General features: G+C 38.2%; 1 protein-coding gene across 1 annotated transcript; it reads left to right on the top strand.

Annotated features, from left to right (window-relative positions):
* Positions 1 to 274: 274 nt before the first annotated feature.
* MS3_00008752 (uncharacterized protein) lies at positions 275 to 22,375 on the top strand. Its single transcript, XM_051217093.1, has 5 exons — positions 275 to 928; positions 1,245 to 3,798; positions 15,981 to 16,087; positions 16,121 to 16,183; positions 20,298 to 22,375. Exons 4-5 carry the CDS (start codon positions 16,170 to 16,172, stop codon positions 22,108 to 22,110), a joined length of 1,827 nt encoding a protein of 608 aa, XP_051065728.1. The 5' UTR covers positions 275 to 928; positions 1,245 to 3,798; positions 15,981 to 16,087; positions 16,121 to 16,169; the 3' UTR covers positions 22,111 to 22,375.
* Positions 22,376 to 22,731: the final 356 nt, after the last annotated feature.

The following is a 22,731-nucleotide window of genomic DNA, read 5'->3' on the forward strand; positions in this document are numbered from 1 at the left end:
CTACGGTGAACACAATCATCGATCATGAGCACATGAGCATACACTTTAAGTACACACTTTCAACACACATCAACCAATCACATGAATTCAAGTACTTTCTTCCAGACACACACAACATTCTCATCAATATGGATCAGCATTCACAATAACCGTGACAATGAATGTCAGCCAATTTCTACAAACTCAACCAACAGACACGCACGAGCACACACTCACTATCAAGAACAATGTTGAATAACGATGAATTCATCAACCACAATCATTGGTTAACTATCAACATATGAGTTTATCAAACTGCACCTTCTCAATGGTCATTTTGAATGATCGAATCAGAAAGGAACAAGCAAACAATTACAAACTGCATATAAACGTGACAAGCACTAGTCACATTGTTTAACTGTTCGTTTCAACCAGAATATGAGGTGAGTGTCCAGTGAACCCATTCACCGAATCACTGTATCATACAAATTTCGATTTGATTGAGTGAGACGAGATGACGGTGTTTTGTTCATTTCAACCATTTCAGATACAGTTCTCCAACTGCATGATCGATTCATACTGTTCTATTCGATCATTGTCTGCCTTACCGAGTTATTCGAATGTCAACATATCTGTGAACAACTCGATTTAGAGAAGAAAGAATGAGTGTTTCTCGAGAGTGATGCATATGAATATGAGAGTAATCAGTCAGATGCTAATACACATATTCAATATCTTCATTATTATTATTCGCAATTAATTCGCCAAAATCAATCTTATCCAGTTTGTATTGGGAGTATGTTTGAAGCTGATTCGTCTCACTTGACCTGGATACACGTTGCAATAGATTCAGTCATGCAAATATGTGCATCTCTTCGTGTTATTCGTGCAACATTCCACTTACAAGATTATGGAACTGATGTCAGTATATTCGAGATTCGTGATGACGGTAAGAGAATGATTTTCTTTGAATCAGAGTGTTTACTGAATCCTCTTCTTATTGAACACATTACATTCTGCAACTCAGAGTTGCTTTCATTTATTCACTGAATCATTTCTTTGCTTTCTCTGACATTCAATTCACCTATTGATGTCATTCCATGTTCCACTTGTCTAGAGTTTGATATCTGTCAGTAAGCATGTATAACAATTTATTCAATTCATTAAGATGTCCAGTTCATTTCACAATCCTTCTTTCATTCATTCATTCATTCATTGACTGAAGGATTCCAATCAAACTGTGTGTTTCCATTCAACATAAACAGGTATGATACGAAAGTGTGGAGAAGACCAACTCGGATATGTGGACGGTCTGATACCAGTCAATTCGTATTCTCATTTTCACGTTTTCCATCACAGTGAGTTCACTCATTATTCTGTAATATTTTGTGTTGTTTGTTTCGCACATTTATTCTGCATAAATGGATCGGTTATTATTACACGGTGATTATTACACTGGAACTGACCACAGAATCATCGAGATCGAATTGATTGGATGGAAATAGTCAACCAATCAAGTGATGATATAATTGACCAAGTCAACATTAAATACTGTCCAATAGGTCAGGCAGTCATTCAATCAGTGAGTCAGTGACTTAGTTTATTCAAACTATAATAGGGGAGATATTTCACCAACACCATGTTTGTTGGAAGATTCAATGAATCACACTGATCACATAGTAAACAATAAGCGAATTTGTGTGAGATTTCAGCTCGTAGCATTGAAACTTTTGGAGTGTTAGAGTATACGTGATATCCTCCAACCCTTGACCAGCACATTCTTCATCGAATTTAACGTTCTCATGTTACTGTCTTCGGTCAGCGTTATATCTAACATTTTAACAGTTGAATTCATGAGTGGATCTGAGCTTCAGGCAAGATGATAACTCATGTGAAAACTCACTCGGTATTCATATGTATGTTTATTGAATGAAATCGATATTGACTGATTTTATTTGGATTATTTCAGAGAGATTAATCTCTGTCAAGTGGTATATTGATCAGCAAGAAGTTGGTGTAAGCAAACGTAAGTAAACGTGAAATAATTGTTTAATCATATGTGAAGTGTCAACGCATATACCTTCGTTGATCATGATCACTGGTGGTTGTGTATTGATTGCTCTCCTACATACCACGCAATCATCTCGTTGCAATGAGATGTTCAGGTCTCGTTGCAACATCAATCTTGGTTTGAACATTAGCACTGAGTGGATTTATTTAGGTATGATACAGTGTTTCATGATTGAATGTGAAACAGTGCACTACATATTTGATCGAGCGGTCTGTGATCATTGGTTGACATTGATTATTGTCACTCGTAACAGTGAATCTCTATGTTGACAGTTTGTGGCATGAAGCGTGAGATAATCTGCAACGAGTTAAGCATATTCTCTGAGCATGTTACACTGATATGTTTGTGAAATAGATCAGAAATCGAACATGATTATCTCTCATTGACTGATTGAACATTGATTCCAGTTGATCACAACCGAATCTAATAATAATGTGTTGTCTTTGAATGATACTGTAGTGATATGACGGGATAGAATGGGACAGTGGAATTTCAACTGATTGTGAATATACTTCTGCATTGAATATCGAATCGCTGTCACAATGAATGACGCAGTGACTGGTGTGAGAACATGTCAAGTTGAGTTGTAGAAGTGAAACGAATGCTCCAGTTCAATGAAGATTTGTTCATTCAATCTCGCTGAGTGATGATCGGTGCATTGAAGGAAGGTTAAAGTTTAACTACATTTCTGATGGTTCTAATTCAAACGTTGTATATACTCACAATCCATTCACTGTTAATCGATGTGCGAAATGTGTTTTAAATGAGTCACTTGCTGATCACAATTGAGATGTTGTGGTGACAGAAGTTGGATTGTCTCACACCTTGAATGTGCCACGTAGATTCTCCACTCAATTCTAAAATGATCCAATTGATATAACAAGTGTTTATGTGATGAAATCAAATCCGAAATTTTGCAACCGGAATCATGCACACATTTGCATGACTGGATCTGTTGCAACGTGTATCCAGGTCAAGTGACACCAATCACCTTCAATACATCTTCCAATTCTAACCGGATAGGAGAGATCAATACGGAATATATGTGAATAATAATAATGATGAGACTGAATATGTGTATTGGCATTTGACTGGTTACTCTCATATCCATATGCATCACTCTCGAGAAACACTCATTCTTTCTTCTCTAAATCGAGTTGTTCACAGATATGTTGACATTCGAATAACTCGGTAAGGCAGACAATGATCGAATAGAACAGTATGAATCGATCATGCAGTTGGAGAACTGTATCTGAAATGGTTGAAATGAACAAAACACCGTCATCCCATCTCACTCAATCAAATCGAAATTTGTATGATACAGTGATTCGGTGAAGGGTTTAACTAGACTTGCACATATTAAGCATTGAAGCGACACACTATCAGAGGCGTATCTACGTCTGCCCAATGGAAATGTGATGTTGAACATTTGTGAGGATTGTGCACGTCTATGTATTGTCATGTGATGAAGTTGTATTTTCGTGTTGCCTTCCAGTGACTTCCGTTTATTTTCCAAGATAATTATTGCCACATAGTGTCCTGATTAAAGCACAACACAATCCATACCGATTCACCTCAATACCCATAAAATATTTCCTATTACATGCCCATTCCTGTAATTTGACAGCTACTACATTCCAGATGGATAAAAATCCAAACACTGATATTCACAATAATACACACTCTCAACTCGTCAACATTTTCATCACGTTTCTTCTCTATGATCATTCTTACTATCCATACCATTGGTATTTGCATTATTATTATTATTATTATTATTATTATTATTATTATTATTATTATTATTATTATTATTGTTATTATGAATGTTGTTCACCGTATCAATCAAATTGATCACACCGATGACGCATTTTATTCGAATCTTCCGATTGATTGTGATCAGTTTATTGATATTGATTCTAACAGGACACCTTACACTTTACACTGAATCACTTCAATCTTTTGTGAATCACCTTGTGGTGGACCAGACGATATATAAATGCAAAATTTATCAACAAAGTTAATAAAAATCAATAGTATTATTAATATATACCAGTTAAATGTTACAAATACAATCGAAAAAGAGGGACTTTACTTAAGTTCAGCAAAATGATGCTTGTTTAGCTTTAGTCTGGTACAATAAATCCACAATTATAAATGCCTGGTAGTTCTAAACGTGTCGATGTACTTTCCAGTAGTGTAATCGAAAGTAAGGTATGGTGTATTCGCACTCACAGTCTATAAATGTAAATAATATTTGTTTTAGATCTTAGTTAACTCAATCACGAATGAAAATAGAACGAGGAATGTGTGAGAAGCAGTGTATTTGTTAGGCAGCAACAGTATGTCACGCTATGTTAGTATCACAACGGAAAAGGTGTTCAAGGTCATTTTACTAAAACAACAGGTACAATCATTTAATGATAAATATACAGACAGTTAGTGATTGGCAAAATAAACACAAATAATATTAAAAACTGTTTACAAAATAAACTTGTCAGACCTATTTACAGAAACTAATTTCGGAATTAGATGGTAAATGGTTACAGTGTTTATTCATAGTTGAAGCAACGCCGTCTATCAATCGATATCAGGCTTTACTCTAATATACATGAATATTTATACGAAAATTTTTTCATTTCCCGACGGAGTCCGTTCCCGTTTCCTATATATAGCTGAAGCCATTGGAATTCGTACATATAGCCCCAATTTATGTGTACAGAAGAAATACGTAACCCCTCTATCCCTCACTTGGCCAGTTATCATTTAACAAACGACCCTTTATTTTACTTTTGTTATCATTGACCTTATTTTCACATCTAGTATTTGTTTGTAATTTTTCGCCTCTTTCCGTTTGTATTCTTCATTATCTAATTATTTACACACATCTTATTACGTAATGATTTTAATGTTTTGTGGTGACTATGTGGTGGACCAGACAAATATGAACGCAAAAAGTATAAACAAAGTTACTAAAGATAAATAGTAATATTAATATATACAGTTAATTGTTACAAATACAATAAAAATTAGGGACGTTACTTAAATTGACCCAACGTTGCGTGTTCTGATTAGGTCCGGTAAGGTAAATCCACAATTATGAATGCTTGATGATTCTGAGCAAGTGGGTGAACTCTATAGTGATATAATCCCACGTAGGATGTGATATATTCCAATTACAGTCTATAAATAATGATAATATTTGATTTAGACTTCAGTTAACTCAATCGCAAATGAAAATAGAACGAGGGATGCGTGAATAGTAATGTATTTGTTAGTCGGCAAGAATATGTCACGCTATGTAGTAGCTCAACGGAAGGAGTTTTCAAGGTCAATGACTAAAACAACACGTACAGTCATTTAATGATGAATGTACATACAGTGAAAAATTGACAAACAAATACAAATAATATTAAAAACTATTTACAAAATAAGGTTGTCAGGTCTATCTCCACAACTATTCCAAGTCTATTTACCCATGTTTGTTTAACCTGCTTTTCCCAACGTTTAACTATTGATAAGAGTTTTGTTATTGTATTTTATTATTCTTACTACTATCAGTTCACCTGTCTTCCCTACTATCAACTTGTATTTTTACGTATTATGTGTGGTGACCTATTCTATTTCATTGTGATTATTGACCCATATTGCCTTGATTGGTTTAAAAATTTTCGTATAAATATTCATGTATATTAGAGTAAAGCCTGATGACGATCTAATTGAAAACAATTGTTCGCTTATATGTGTTGTTCTAATTTTCACAATGGGAATCTTTAATATCAATCGATAAGCAACATGATTGTTCTCACTTCATGTTCTTTTCAGAAAAGTAGTAATCTGTTGTGAAGTGAGAATTTCATTCACCTCTCTTCTGTGTGTTTGGGTGTGCGTAGTGTGTGTGTGTGTGTTTGTGTATGTAGGTGGATGTCAGTCACATAAACACACGCACAATTACAAGGTGACATTCTTCAGTTTTCTAAATACTAACATTCATATTACACTCATTCCACAATAGATAATACCACATTATGTTGATATTGACTAATTGGGTGGAATATGGTGATAGACAACGTGATAGAACGTATAATCATTGTTATTTCTACATTGAACTGAGGTCAACTGATAGATAATACAAATCAGACTGTCACATAATCTACTCTATTGTTGTTTATTGATTAGTAGTAGTTGTAGTTGTTTTCATGAGAAAGCATGTAGTTGATTAGTAGTATTCAAATAGATGTGATAATTCTGTGTGAAGCAGGTTGATTATCTGGCTGATGTGTATTTGAAAAGTTGGCTAAGAGAATATTTACCGTCCTTACAAACACGTCAAAAATGGTTAGATGAACATCGCTATTCTCAGAAAGGTGATGTTGTTACAATAGCTTTGGACGTTCCAACCCGTTTTAGGTGGCTCTTAGCAGTCGTAGTGGGTTGTGAAACAGATAATTACAGAGGGTTGACATGGTAACTGTTCATACAAAGAACAGGTTTGTTAGAAGGGATATACGTAGGTTATGGCTCTTTGAATCGCTTGAGTACTTCATTGTTATGTCAATGCAGGTAAGCGGGTAGGTCTACTGTTGTTTGTCCTACGCACTCATCTAGTGTAGATTATATTTTAGGATGAACCATGACTAAATGTATCAAAGTGTCCTTGTGTTGCATGGAGGTATTTTGTGTTCCAAAGTAAGATCCTTTATCGAGGTGTTGTGTATGAAAATAACTCCACGTGTACACATATAATCTATTCCTCTTGGTTCCTTCGGAAAAATATTCGGTTGATCTGTCGATTCCACTTGAGATTGCACTATTTGTATTTTGATGTAGGTTTTGGTTTTCCAAATGCTTCACTCAATTTTCATGTTTTCCCTGAACCACATTTAGGTTGTTTTGATTGATATTTAGTCATTGTGACAGCCATATTGGTTCGCTCACTATTTCGACTGTGTTACTTGCCTTGACTGAAATTGTTCATTTTTGATTGTGAGTTGAAGCAGTCCTCCACAATTGGGAACACTCCATGTTATAACGTATTCAAATATCATCATTCGAATGAATGTTGTTCAACGCGTCAATCAAATTGATCACACCCATGACGCATTTTATTCGAATCATTCAATTGATTGTGATCATTTTATTGATTCTAATAGAACACCTTACACTTTACACTGAATCACTTCAGTCTTTTGTGAATCACCTGCCTCAGTTTACAAATGACACAGTTTTGTAGCCAATTGTCTCACAACAGTTGCACAAGCTTATCCATTTCCAACACAACATTGTGTCATTGATGAGGATCGTGTATTTCGGCCTTTGTAACACAATCATTTTGAACTTGTCACTGTAGAGTATATGTGTGTGTATGTGATGACGAAGTTATCGAGAAGAGTTTCTATTACAATATTCTCTGCTTTTGTCATTCGTATATGGGGATTTGTTGTGGGTTCAGTTTGTGTAAATGTAAGTAGATGGAGAAATGATTTAGATTAGTGTCAATGAACTCAGGTTAGAAAGCATTGTGTAGAAGTGTTCGTCGGAACCAATATCATTTTCGATGAGAACAGTGTTTGTTTCACATAAACAAAACAACTGGTGCTTCTTGCGTCCTCTTAACACTGTGTAGATTGAGTGGTGCAATTTTGCGATTCAGTGAGCATTATGTGGTAGAATGTTACACAGAATCATTACATCTATTTGAATACTACTAATCAACTACATGCTTTCTCATGAAAACAACTACAACTACTACTAATCAATAAACAACAATAGAGTAGATTATGTGACAGTCTGATTTGTATTATCTATCAGTTGACCTCAGTTCAATGTAGAAATAACAATGATTATACGTTCTATCACGTTGTCTATCACCATATTCCACCCAATTAGTCAATATCAACATAATGTGGTATTATCTATTGTGGAATGAGTGTAATATGAATGTTAGTATTTAGAAAACTGAAGAATGTCACCTTGTAATTGTGCGTGTGTTTATGTGACTGACATCCACCTACATACACAAACACACACACACACACACTACGCACACCCAAACACACAGAAGAGAGGTGAATGAAATTCTCACTTCACAACAGATTACTACTTTTCTGAAAAGAACATGAAGTGAGAACAATCATGTTGTTTATCGATTGATAGACGATGTTACTTCAACTATGAATAAACACTGTAACCATTTACCATCTAATTTCGAAATGAGTTTAGTGTTGGTGGTGATCTCCCTACAGATTGATCTATGTTGCACTTCCTCAGATGATCAGTGTATGATCAATCTATGCAACTTCGGTTAATAATGCCGATTGTGTTAGACTCGACTTGTTATTATGTCCTATGTATATTGTATATGAGAGTGTGGTCAATCATACTGATCACATGATGTATTTATTTTTTCAAACCAATTGATATCACAGACAAGCTCACCGTTACCCAATATTGTGGATAAGTGTCTTCCACTGTTGACCAAATATATGTGCTGTGCTGACTATTCATTAGGTTTGGATATGATCTTTAGCTGATGATCTCTACTGTCGGGCACTCAGGTTTGGAATAATTTTAAGGTGCTTGTGCCGGCTAGATTATTTTTGTCTTTAATCTGTGTATAAGGCTTATAAGATAGAAATTGCCGCATTCCTAAATAAAACACCAGCTTACCTTATCTGGAGATCGTTAAATTTTCATGAATACTTAAATGACTACTGTAAGTAGGACATCGCGTATCCTTTTGTTTCACCTCGCCATTTTTTGTTCCTTAGTTTTCAGGTTTTATTTTTCCTAAATCTTTTTTCTAATATGTTTATATATATATGCATATTGCCGTTCTAAAAATCCAAAAAATCTTTGATGTGTCAGAATTTTTCGCGCTACCTCATGTTACGTATGCGCATATGTACCAGGTTTATTCCGCGTCTTTCTATCCTCACTCAAGTATGACTGCATTTCCGCTTGCATTTACACTTTCGTTTTACGTGTCTTCCAGGAGAACTGAAAGAGACGAAAATCGACGAAGAACTTACTGAAGCGAGATAGCAACACGAATCAGCAACAGAAGTGTTGGTACACACGCGGGAGGTCACTGGTCAACGCGCTTTCGACTTGAGCTTCTTTAGACGACCCTTCTTACCCAATATCGACCAATAAGTGCAGGCGGTTCACGTTTTACTTCATAATGTCACTGTACGTATACCGGCTGCAACTACAGGTTGGATTCTGAAGATCACCAGACCGAATGCATTGAGGTATATTCTGCCGAAGAAAGGTCTCAAATGACATAAAATGAAATTGCAGGTCATTGTAATGGACCCACCCGTTATAACTACTTTCAAAAGTAAACTTTTCCAAACTTCCTGAGGAAACAATTTATCTGAAGACCACAAAAGGGAGATAACCGTGATTAGCTTTGAAGCCACAATAAGTGTGGTAAATATTTTAGAATTTGTAGAGAACTCTGCAGTTTTCTGAACTCGAAACCATCCTTCACCAACCACCTCTCGTTAATGGTAGTCGTAACCGGTGGACATAGCCATCTGTGATATGTTACTGATGTGGTGACGAAATTCCTCTATTTTGTCGTCACCGACGTAAAAGTAAGTGATGTTCCTACGAATACTAATGACCGTCTGCCAGAACCGTTCTTCAGGTTACAGGTGGAAACTAAAAAACTGAACGCCATATACGGTTAGAAATATGGTTATCTTAGCGTGTGTACGCAAACCCCTTCACTGTGTTTTCGTTGTTCCAGATGTTTCTACCCCGGCCTTCGCTGTAGACCTCCTACAATATCATAATCTGTAGGAAGTAACTATTTACATGTGCAATTCTTAACTATACAAACACTACGAATTTCTGTGCATGCCATTCAGTTTAAGAAGTAAAAATATGATTTTGACAAAGCAGCTGACTACCTAGGTAGGCACCATCGTGACAGACATGACCAATAACTCACAATATTAAACTGCAGATTTTCAGTCTCCAGTAATAATCATAGGATGTTGATGAACCTGTGTTAATCTTGACAGACTGTCTTCCAGTGAGAGTCGAGCATCTTCCTGGAAATGTCCACTGATAGGGATGCTACTTGTTCGGGCAAGGCATTCCAGTCATCGACTACCCGATGAGAAAAACGGAATCCCATTTTCAGTTGATGAGATCGCAATTTTTGAACCTTCTTTCTGTGGCCTCGAAGATGATTAATTCTAAGGGGAGCAAAAAGATAAAACATATCAACACCTATATCGTAACTAAAGATACGAAATGCCAGTATAAGTTCACCTCGCGTCCTACTATATGACAAAGGGAGGAGATTTGGGTGTTTTAAACGCTCATCGTGAGTGTAGAAAAACCCATCACTAAGTTCTTTCACACACACTCAGATGTGTTAGTTTCCTGAACGGAACATAGACTGGCCACTTGGACAATGTGCTCTATGTGTGATCCTACACAGGTGAGATACGAAATCCGAAACACCTCATCAAAGCACTTGAGTGCTTGGCGAAGTGACCATAACACTCGAAAACCTTTGACGGCTACTGCCTTGCTTTTGAAATCCACCTGGAGCCCCTATGTAGCTACTGGCGGTCCCGAGCCCGGACAATGGAGAAGGGTTGGGCATGGGGTTGGCGAACCCATCCTGTAGAAAGTTAACTCGCCAAAAAACGCGTTGCTTCTGAGTTGTGACTTATTTTTACCCCCAAGTATGTGCTCCTGCATGGGAGAGATGTACCATCGGTAGTGTGCCGGCAATTTACCGTGTCCAACGTGCATTGGCACACATTGAGACTATTTAACGAATTCATCTAGGCCAGCTCGGAGATCAAGACAACCAGCCCCACTACTTATTGTTCTACCAATTTTGGCATCATCCGCAAACAATAATATCGACGACTTAGGCAATGGCGGTAAGCCATTAACATGGAGAAGGAAAAGTAGGGAGCCTAAGATGGTGGCTTGGAGTCCGCCACATTTTACCGGCTTCCGTTCGGATAGCATTCCATTGACCCTCACTCTCTGTTTGCGGTCACATAAGAAGTTTCCTATCCATTCATGCACAACACCTGTTATCACGAAACTCAAGAGCTTCTTCACAATACCTATATGTGAAACCTTGTCAAACGCTTTGCTAAAGTCTCTGAATATCACATCAACAGACAGACCATTATCTAGAGCTACTGCCCAACCCCCACTCGTAATAAGTTAGTCAAGCATGAACGCTTGTTGCGAAACCCATGTTACTCGGGAGTTAACAGATTGTACTAATCTATGTGACTTAGTAACTTAGCCCGAATTATCTTTCAAGTAGCTTAACGACTATGCTGGTTAGACTGACAGGTTGGTAGTTAGGCACAATCTGTCCCTGACCATCCTTAAATATAGAACTGACTGTAGCGTCTTTACAATCCCAAACGAGTGTAGGGGACATGTTGAAGAGCGTCACAAGCAATCTTGCAATAATGTCCGCAAGAAATGACAACAGTCGTGGATGTAACTCATCAGTGCTCGGTATCTTACAAGGTTTAAGGTTAGTGGTCAGTTGAAGAAGAATTAAGTCCGTCACATGTACAGATCCTATGGCTAGTATCTCGATGTGCTTTGGACAAGTATTTCTAACAATACACTAGAGTAGGCTTCGCTTAAATAGTCTGAAAAAGTCTCGGCTTTTGCCAGATCTGATTCAGCTAGTGAACCTGAATTTTCTTGTGACATCAACGGGAAGATATCATCATTACGCTCTGTTCGCCGTTTAATGTACGAAAACACTCGTTTTAAAACAAGTGGGACTGGCATGGGCTGTGACCTTGAGGAATGCTGGAAAGACACTAAGGCATCGGGACACATTTGAGTAGTGGTTCCCTGTGTTTCACGTTGTGGACTGCCAAAATTCTAAGTTCACTCTGGATAAGTTTAGCAAGTTGCTTTTGGGCTCCGAAACGTAGTGAAAGGGGCTTTTTCATTTGAGATATGCGGCACCTCAAAGAATTCGAGAACACATTATTCAGGTGCTACTCGGATAGATTTTCCACAATAGCATCTACGGCAGGCACTGATTTTTGCTCAGCAACACACTAGGAGTAGACTTATGATTTATTTTTATGTGAAACAACCTGAATATACGTCCGTTAGGATCTCAGCCTGGTTGATGATATTAATAGACGGGCTGCAGAAGTGGAAATAAATGAGCGCCGCCGAAACGGTGGAAGAAACTTCGTTCTTAAGAGTTTTTCAGATTGTAACAATTCGGAGCAAAATGACCCCCAAACCACTATAGGTGGTAAGGGAAAGTTCTCGACAGAATTGAAGATGTGCATACGTAGTAAACTGGCGGAGCTCAAGACAATGGTGAATGAGGAAAAACCGGATTTTATTGCCGTCTCAGAAACATGGGTAATGTCAGGAGTGTTCGGTAATGAAATTCAGTTGACTTGTTTCTTATTTAGTAGGGAGGGTTATCACATACACGAGAAGTACTTTAACCATACGGGAATTCGAGACAGTGGCACATGATTCAGGGACATGTGAACTGGTGTGTTGCAAGCTAAAATATAGACGGAAAGACATTGAATTATTTGTGATATATCACACCCCAGAATGTGTAGTAGATGACCTCCTCCTAAGCAAACGTAAGTTCTGATGTAATAGGGATAAAAACCTTACAGTAGGCGACTTTTATGCAACGTATATAAACTGGATTAACCTAGAAGTAGGGTCCGTGATAAGGTCATTCGATTACAAACCGTTATTTACCCTGGTTGCATTAGCTTTATTCCAACACATTAGATCTCATAAGATATGACTTAAGAAGCACCTCTTCTCTTTTGGATTTGGTCTTCACACAGGTGATGACGTTGGTCAAATAGCTTTCCTCTCACCACTAGGCAAAAGCGATCATTAGGTCACATCATTCGAATCCATGGCTGAGATTGCTTGTTAAACAGTTTCGCCAGCCCGTTCTAAAATGTGGGAGGCAGATATTGAGGGAATCAACTCCGCAGCATCGGCTGGAGCTTGGGAAATTGACTTAAGAGCATCAGTACAAGAGACATGGATTCATTTTCAGGCAGTTATACAATCGGGTAACTTAACCATACATACCGTGGACGGTCCCAAAGAACAAGAAGCATGGCCATCTCTGGAAAGGCCGGAATATTCGACGTTTACTAAGATAAAAGAAGAAATGCTGAAATGTTGCTATCAGTCTTGGCAAAGCAGGTACGATGGAATGCTATAGATCGATGAGAAACACGTGTGAAATTAAAATTCGAGGAGCTTAGAGAAAATATGAAATGTATTTGGCACAATCTGCACTCAAGCAGCCTAAGCAAACATTCTCGTACATGAATTATAGAACATGGATGCATCATTGAATTCCGAAACTAAATAAAGAAGGAAGTGAATCTGAAATGATAGAGTAAGATCAGGAAAAAGCAGATGCTACGGCTCGCTACTTCGGGGCACCTTTAATTCAGGAACCTTTTCTAGACAAAAAACGAAACCCACATACGGGGTCAACAAACCACCTGCTCACCGTGGACTTTGATTAAGACGACGTATTTAAGGCTCTTAGCACAGACATGAAAATGTCACCAGGACCAGATGGACGACATCCCGAAATCTTGAGACATATTGCACAATACATCGTGGCCCCACTGACTGTGATATTCAATATGTCAGTTCACCAAGGTGTGTTACCTATGGACTGGAAGGACGCAATCGTCGCTCCCATACTTAAAACAGGACTAAGACAACTTCCATAGAACTACAGACCTTTAAGCCTCACAAGTGTTGTAGGTAAAATATTTGAGAGAATAGCCAAACAGACAATAATGACATTTGTGGAAACCAATAACCTGTTAAACGGCGAACAACATGGTTCCAAAAGGGGTTTATCTTGTACAACGAACCTCCTTATAGCAAGGGAATATTAGGTAAAGGCGTTAGACAACGGAAAATCAGTGGATTTTGTCTACATAGACTTCAGTGAGGTATTTGACAAGGTCCCAAATAATAGACTGCTATTGAAGTTAGAAAATCTTTGCATTGCCGGGCCTCTTTTAAAATGACTTAAGGATTTCCTGGTACGTTGTAGACCGAAAGTAAGAATAAATTCGACGTGCTCCACCTGGAGACCAGTACTTAGTGGATTACCTCAAGGTTCTGTCCTGGGTCCTTTACTTTATATACTGTTTGTAAATGATCTACCAAGTATGGTACAGTCGCCAATGTTATTATACGCTGACGATGTAAAAAATCTGGCGAGTAATAACCGGAGACGGAGAGGCATGTACACTTCAGGTGGACTTAAATAATGTGATTAACTGGTCTAAAGTGTGGCTGATGCCTATCAACGCTCAATTGTCTGTATGAACTTTGGGGATACAAAGATTAATAGGTACAGCATAGAGGAAGTGTCTGTATCCGTGGTCCGGTCTCATAAGGATCTAGGGGTGACAGTGAGTCATGATTTTAAGACGACGGCCCATTGTCGGCAGGTCGCAGCTAAAGGGTTTAGAACCCTTTGGGCTTCAGAACGGACATTTACTAAGTCAGATAATACCATGTTCATTGCAGTATACACATCCTTAGTGAGAACTAAGGTTGAGAACTGCGTTCAAGCTGCAAGCTCCTGTTTAAAAGGTGACTCGAACATCCAGTAAAGAGTACAGAGTGCAGCCACCTATGCAATTCCAGAACTCCGTGGTTTACCATACAAAGAGCGACTGGAAAAGCTGAACCTATTTACTCTGTCCTATACCAAACTATGGGGAAATCTAAGTTTTAATGTACAAAATACTGAGAAATGATCTTGGACCTAACATATTCTCCTTTTCTTCCCACTAGATCGGGACATCTCAGAGGACATAGCAGGCGAGTAGGAGAGCCAAGAACGAACAAAAATGCCAGTGGCATACTGGAGTAGTGTGGTGTCGAGTCGTGGTTGACTATGAACACCACTACAAGAAGAGCGCGTACCAGAAAAACCAGAAGGCGAGAAGGGATCGTAACCAGATTTATTTCGTTGGCGATCTCGTAGTATCGGAAGAACACCGAGATCGTGTCAAGCGGAATTAGTGGGCGAGAGTACAAGCGTACAAGGTCACGGTCCGCGGAAGAGAGTAATGGAGGAGTAGTGGCTGTCTTTAGTACAGTTAAACAAACCAGCACAGTAAAACAATCACTGGTACAACTGGTTATAATAATGATTTTTTCCATTAAACCGATCGCGTTCTCTTGATAAAAGTAGGTCCCTACACAGGTTTTCACACCGAGTCATCAATACTTGAAACCTATTACCGGAAGCAGTGGTGCCCGAACCTTCAATTGACTCACTCAAGAGGAGACTGGACACACAAAGTAGCATACTAGAAAAGGAATAACACGCCGTAGGCCTTCTGGCCTTACTACACAAATCTGAATAAAACATATACCGTCAAGGCGATGATGAGCGGGATTTGGAGAGGTACATAAACCTTAGTTTTTGCCATATTGTAAATTTATAACAACATATATAGGCGAACAATATTGTTTTCGATTAGATCCACGTAGATCGAGACCGTCTCGAAATTATCCCATCTAGTAAATCGTCGCATAGCATAATGTCACTGAAGATTTGTCCTATATCATGCAGCACTATGATGTCATCAATTTAGTTACTCGAAGGATGGAGGCTATCAGATGTAGTATGGCTGAAGTCAAATCAAAGACAAGGTAAAAGAGGTAAGCTCCTTCAAATCTGTCCGCCGTTTCGTTTCAACGACCTTGAACGGCCTGAAAGAGGCGGTCATTCCGTATTTCAATCCCCGTGAGTTTGTTGGGTTGACTGAGTATTAAGTTTTTTTAAGTATATTTAAGTCATCTTTTGCTGCATGAAAAAGCACAAAAGACTGCTAAGAGCATTGATTTGACATTCTCTGTTTTGTAGTGTACACGTTAGCTCTGTTGTTGCTTCGTAACTTGATCTGTGATCTTAACTGCTGTAGTAAACGTCAACACCTTTATCTAATTTGCTGATAAGGTCCGGAAAACGACGTAAGAAAGATAAGATAACGTTAAAAGTTACAGATACGCCGAGTTTTTGTAAGTCGCTGTTAAACAAAGAAGTTAAGACGAAATGTCAACTCCACGGTAAGTCCTAAATATTTGTTGTACTTCTTTCAGTTAGTTGTTTTTTTTTCAAGGAATAACTTTTTAATAATTAATGCGTGTCGTCTGTAGTGCTTCATGGTCAAGTGAAGTTTCAGTGTACGTAAGCGAGGTGTTTCAACGTATAATGCTGAACAAGCGATTCGGAAGCTGGAGTGAATTAGATAGTGTGCTAAAGGATTTCCATAAAGTATGGAAGAATAATTCTATGTCTTCTCAGATTACCCATACGCACTATGTTCACGCAGAAAGTAACTTGTTGAAGGATATGAGATATAAATACTTGTCTGTGGTGTTTCATTGCACGTTTGGTCGTAACGTAAATCAGCAGGTCTGACAATGAATAAAAAGCCGTAAGGACTTTAACTAATCTGTGGCATCTGAAGTCTAAGTCGAGGAGGTAAACCATATGTAATAGGTTTTAAAGCTTATTTTTCTGAAAACTCAATCTGTGATCTATTTTTTGACTTGGAAAGTGGTGAATTTTACTTGCTTGAGTTTGTATTGTTACAAATAACCATATTAGGCCTACTAAAGATTCACCTAGGTGGTGAGCAACAAATACGTCAAACTGCTAATAAATTGGAATAAAAACTGTAACAAGCACAAACATTACGAAAATTGACGTGTGATAGAAAAAAGGCTATTATAGCTGATAAATAACGACACAAAAAATCCACAATATATTACATGTGCGCGAAAACCTCAAGGTCCTATCATGTCAGACAGGTCGGTTGGAAAGCGGTAAGACTAAAAACAACAAACCCAAGGTCCGAAGGCGAAGTCGTACTGCTGACTGTACAGAGGTGTGACAGCAGTAAAGTGTTTCCTTCAGACAACCAGCATAACAGCGATACTGCCACGACGGGGGGTGGCGTTAGAAAAGGTCGACCCTAAAAATGCACACTTCGCCCTGTCCCACGGATATCCGTCTCCGACGGTAAGGTCTCAACAAGTACGGAGCTAACACGAAAACTACTCGCAAAAAGTTAGTGTGGCCGACCTCAATCAGTTGTCCCTTGGTCACTGGGGTCACGCTCTCAGGTCACTAAAACCACCCCTGACCCAATTTCTTTTTCAGGTACCACCAGAAGAACTCTTCTACGGTTTGGGCAACCGGGAAATGATAACCGCCCTCATACCTCTAACAACATTCAAGACCACTGTATTCATAATCAACCTTCCTCTTCAATTCCTATTATTCCTCCTACATCGACTTTCAACTCTAAACTTCCTCTTTTGACTTCCTCCTCAAGTGTCACCATGGCCAACGATTCTAGTGCGCGAAACACTGTCCCAGGTCTACTGAAACCTCGCTCCACACTACACATTGGAGCCTTCAACGTACGCACCTTATGTCAAATCGATCAGCGGGCTTCCTTGGCTAAAACTCTAGAATCTCGTACCATTGATGTATGCTGTGTCTCCGAAACACGCATACAGGATTCCAGTGTGGTTATTCACTTAACCTCACCTCGGCAAAACGGAGAGCCGACGAGACACACCCTCCGTGTATCTGGCGACCCAATGGCTAGTTCCCGTGGACTGGCAGGTGTAGGCGTAGCACTAAGCATGAGGGCGGAACAAGCACTGTTAGAGTGGATTCCCGTTAACGGTCGTTTATGTGCCTTTCGGCCAAACGGCTCCGTAAGACCTCGGAAGGATAGGGACACATGTCGTTGCCTTTTTAACCATTACGTTGACTAATATTTTAGCTAAAATCTGGGAGTTGGACGTTATCCCATCTGACTGGTCACAATCACTTATCGTCCGAATATATAAGAGAGGGTCAAAATCATCCTGTGACAACCATAGAGGGGTTAGTTTAACTATTATGGTATCTAAAATACTAGCCTCGATAATTATCGGACGCCTAACTAGGACTCGTGAACTGCAAACACAAGAGAATCTAGCTGGCTTTAGACCTGGTCGTGGCTGCATCGACCACATATTCACCATTTGTCAGGTTCTAGAACATAGACATACTTATCGGCGGCCAACAATGGTGATCTTTCTTGACTTAAAGGCAGGATTTGACTCCGTAGACCGCGAGATTCTGTGGCAGTATCTGTCATTGAGAGGTGTACCTCAGAAGTACATAAACCTTGTGAAGGCTCTTTACTCGAACACTACTAGTCGAGTCAGAGCTTATGGCGAACTGTCATCTACTTTTTCAACCTCAAGTGGTGTCCGTCAAGGCTGTCCACTTTCTCCATTTTTGTTTAACTTCATCGTAGACCTATTGATGGAAATAACATTCTCGTCTACTGAATTCTCGGGTATTGATCTCCTTCCAGGAGGTCCACTTGCCGACTTGGAATACGCAGATGACATAGTCCTCTTCTTGGTGAAGACGCTGATAAAATGCAGAGTCTTTTGGTAGCACTGAGCAACAATGCCAGAATATTTGGAATGCGTTTCTCTCCCTCTAAATGCAAGTTGTTGCTTCAGGACTGGTCTGCGTCTACACCTGTACTAAGGATAGGGAATGAAGTAGTCGAACGCGTTGACAACTTCACTTATCTTGTAAGTCTGATCAGCCCTAGTGGGTTGGTATCGGACGAAATCTCAGCACAGATTCGAAAAGCTTGTTTGACCTTTGCCAACTTACTTCACCTATGGCGAAGGCGAGATATCCGTCTATCAATAAAAGGACGAGTATACTGCACGGCAGTTCGTTCTGTTCTACTTAACGGCAGTGAAACGTGGTCATCAACAGTAGAAGATACTCGTAAGCTACTAGTATTTGACCACAGATGCCTTAGAAATATTGCTGGCGTCTGCTGGGATCACCGCGTAAGTAATAGTGAGGTTAGACGTAGGGTATCAGGGAATGATGATGTTAAGTCAGCTGATAAAATTGTGAATCTTCATCAACTGAGATGGTTGGGCCATGTGTTACGTATGCCTGAACACCGATTATCATGACGCACAATGCTCACTAGTGTTGGAGATGGTTGGAAGACAGTTAGGGGTGGCCAAACCAAAACGTGGCATCAGTCAATGAAGTCACTAACTTCTCGTCTGAGCCATGTTGGGAGATGCAGACTACTTGGTTGGGGGTCCGCGTGACTATCGTAACCAATGGTTGGAGACTTTGGGTGACATGGCTCAGAATCGATCACAATGACGTAGGTGCATACACTCCCTGTCCTCCCTTAAACTAAGAGAATAATATCGCCCCATATCTTTCTTTCTACGAAATAATTCTTTCTTTCTGTACTATATCCTTATATGCAATCTTTCTTTTGTATATTACCACCATTGACTTAACCACTCACTCCTATGAATCCGGTGTTCATCTTGCTGTGCTAATGCGGTATGACAACTTGGAACGATGCATAAATGTGCCTGGTCCTACGTTGTAGCTGACTGACTGCTCATCAATGAACGATGCCACTGAGTCGTTGTCTGACCAAATCGATGTAAGTTATACATGGTAATGAACTTCGGTTCTTTGATGCTATAAAAAATATGGCAATAATAAATTTATAGGTAGATATTATAAGAAATAACCATATGATTTCGTTTAATATCAACATTATATATTATTACATTAGAGCTAGCTGTCCCCAATCACCCTATTTTGTAGGAAATTTTACTAGTTTTGATAGAATTTTGGAGGATTCGCAACAGGTAATCTTAGGGAAATGTGACACAAACCCTCAAAAGTCTTCCTGGTCAGGGTATTTTTTCTAAAAATTTCAAGTTATTCGTGGAAATCTCTTAATCGTTTGAGGAAATTTTGGGTTTTTTCTAGTATTTCCCCAGAATTTAAGAGAAAAAAAACTACGAATTGACATGATTGGGGAAATCTACAAAATAGGAAGATTGGGTCATACACTAGTTTGGGGCAACTTGATCTAAAAATCTACAATATAAGTTAATAATGTGAAAACAGACTACTTTCGTTGATAAAAATATGAATGTTGTTTTCTTCTCAAATATACCTTCCTATAGTATTAGGTTTAATTTAAATTCAATTCAACTGTCAGTTGATAGTTTAAAAATCTACAAAACGAGTAATTTTACATTTTTCTGTAGTTTGACACTTATTCAGCTAATCATTTTAATCGAACTATTATTCTACCTATAGGGATTCTTTTTTTATGGACCAGTGCATGTATCTTGCTGCTGTACAAAACTCTTCAGTCCATTTTTGGTCCGTACGATATGATAAGAATGTGTTTGAATCGTCATTGTCAAATCCAGGCATCCGTAACTTGGAGATCCCTGATTCTCCTTCCTTGACTTACAAGCCTCAAATGACAGTAACGTGTTCGCTACGGTCGATTCAGTGGGAACCTCGGTCTTGTAAGCTAGCTGTTATTGATAATTCTGGTTCTACTATTTTCTTTCGACGTCTGTATACTGGCAAAAATCATGTATATGATCAAAACGCATCAGATATAACTACTTTCAGTTTGCTATCACATAGTTTCACAGCAACTTGCATAGCTTTTCCGCAAAGATCAGGAAGATATCTAGCTGTTGGGACTAGTGCTGGCCCAATAAATTTATACAAATGCCAAAAACAAATTTCTTTTTATTCGCAGTTACGCTTCAGTAATAATTCTGAAAGATCATCTTCCAATGAAATGCAGCCTAGGTGTGTCATCTGGATTTTAAAGGACCGTGTTGTTGCTGCTGGATATAGTAATGGATCTATTGTCTTATTTTTAGCTGCGTCTGGTACGTCTACAGGTGAATGTGAGAATTTCATATTACCATTTCCTTCATATCCCGAAAACAACAGTCCTTCTACACCTGCATGTAATATTTTTAGAACTTGCAGAGGAAACAATGATTCGTTATGTTGTGGTTATTCTGATGGATCTATTATTTTATGGTATTTAGACTGGCCTATTGTTAGGCCTACAGAGAAGTTAATTTTTTGTCGCTGGGATCCTAAATCTTTTCTATCCACTTCGATAAACACGAATAACTGTGAATACTGCATGGATATGGCCTTGTCAATTGGTGGACGATTTTTTACTGCAGGAGCACCGGATATGAATTTACGTATGTGGCAAGCGTCTCGACTTAAATTATTACCAATAAAAACGTTGTCACCGATTGATGAACAACATGGATATTTAAGTGTTGCTGTCTCTTTGGACACAAACATTCTTGCAACTGGCTTAGCAAATGGTAATATTTGGTTTTATAATATACCTGATTTTACTTCACCTATCCGTTGTGTTTCCTCAGGATTGAATGCTCCAATAAGCTTGCTTTCGTTCTCTTTTGTTTATCGGACTAGTGACGAAGTTAAGTTTAGCTCCCCAAAATCCAATTGGCTTGAAAGTTTACAGGACGAGAACCTTGATGCGAAATTGTATGGAAATTCAACTTCAGTACAGAGTATTGTTACAGACACACTACTGAGTTCATCAAAACAACCACTTCATGAAGTAACTAATATTATACCTAAATGTCAACCTGATACATGGGTATCATTATTTCGTGAGTTTTCCGTACCAGACATTTCATTACATTCAAATTCCAGTATGTTTCCATCATCTGATCAAGGTTCTGTAAAATCTAATTGGTCAGAAGTGAATATCGATAATGTAGAGAAAACTGTATCATTAAGACCAGAATCTAATATAGATGTTAATGTTGTAAACATTAATCAACAATTAAAATCAGATTGTCATCATCTTAAAGATCCTGTAAATCTCAATTCAGTTCATGTCACAAATGAATGGTTAGAACAATATTTCAATGTTAAACTTCAATCTATGATGTCTCAATTGAATTGGTCACATAATGAATTATTATTTAAATTTACTAAATTAGAATGTAAACTTGATCAAATGCGTAAAGAGTTTCATAATGTTATTAATCAAATGAAACATGAAAATAATTCACTACAACATGCACTAAGTCAACATACACAATATTAACTTTTGTACTATTCGTTCTTTTGTTTAACTTTTATAATTATCCTGTATATTTATTCAGATATTATTTGTACATTATATAATAATGCTAATGAGTGGGATTTATTCTTATCAGTCAGTCAGTCAGTCAATAACAACGTAGAACTTCGTACGTACGTACCACATTAGCACAGAGATGCAGTTATCGATTCAAATCCTGTAGTGGTAGAGGTAGTAAGAGTAAAAGCAGTAATCGGAAAGGTTAGGGTTTGGAGATGTTATTTATAGAGTATAGTCCAGTGAAGTAAATTTGGGAAGAGAAAAAAAGAGACAAGGAGGAATCAGGAGATTAGAATTTGAGAGAACACAAAGAGTGGATGCACTTGCGCCATTGCAAACCATTTTGAGCCATGTCATTCAGGGTTTCTAACCATTGTACATGATTATAGTGTAGGCTATAAAAGTAAATGTGTTCACTCTAGAGTTCGATTACATTTCGTTCATTCTGGTGTTATTAAGTTATTGATTAGGAAATATGGAATAAAAAAATGAATCATTGGATTCTTTATCTGTATCAACTCTTCTTTTTACAGTATTATTATTTATTTATTTTAACACATAGATATTGGTACAAGGAGGCACCAA

This window comes from Schistosoma haematobium, chromosome 6 (assembly GCF_000699445.3).
Source record: "Schistosoma haematobium chromosome 6, whole genome shotgun sequence".
NCBI lineage: Eukaryota > Metazoa > Platyhelminthes > Trematoda > Strigeidida > Schistosomatidae > Schistosoma > Schistosoma haematobium.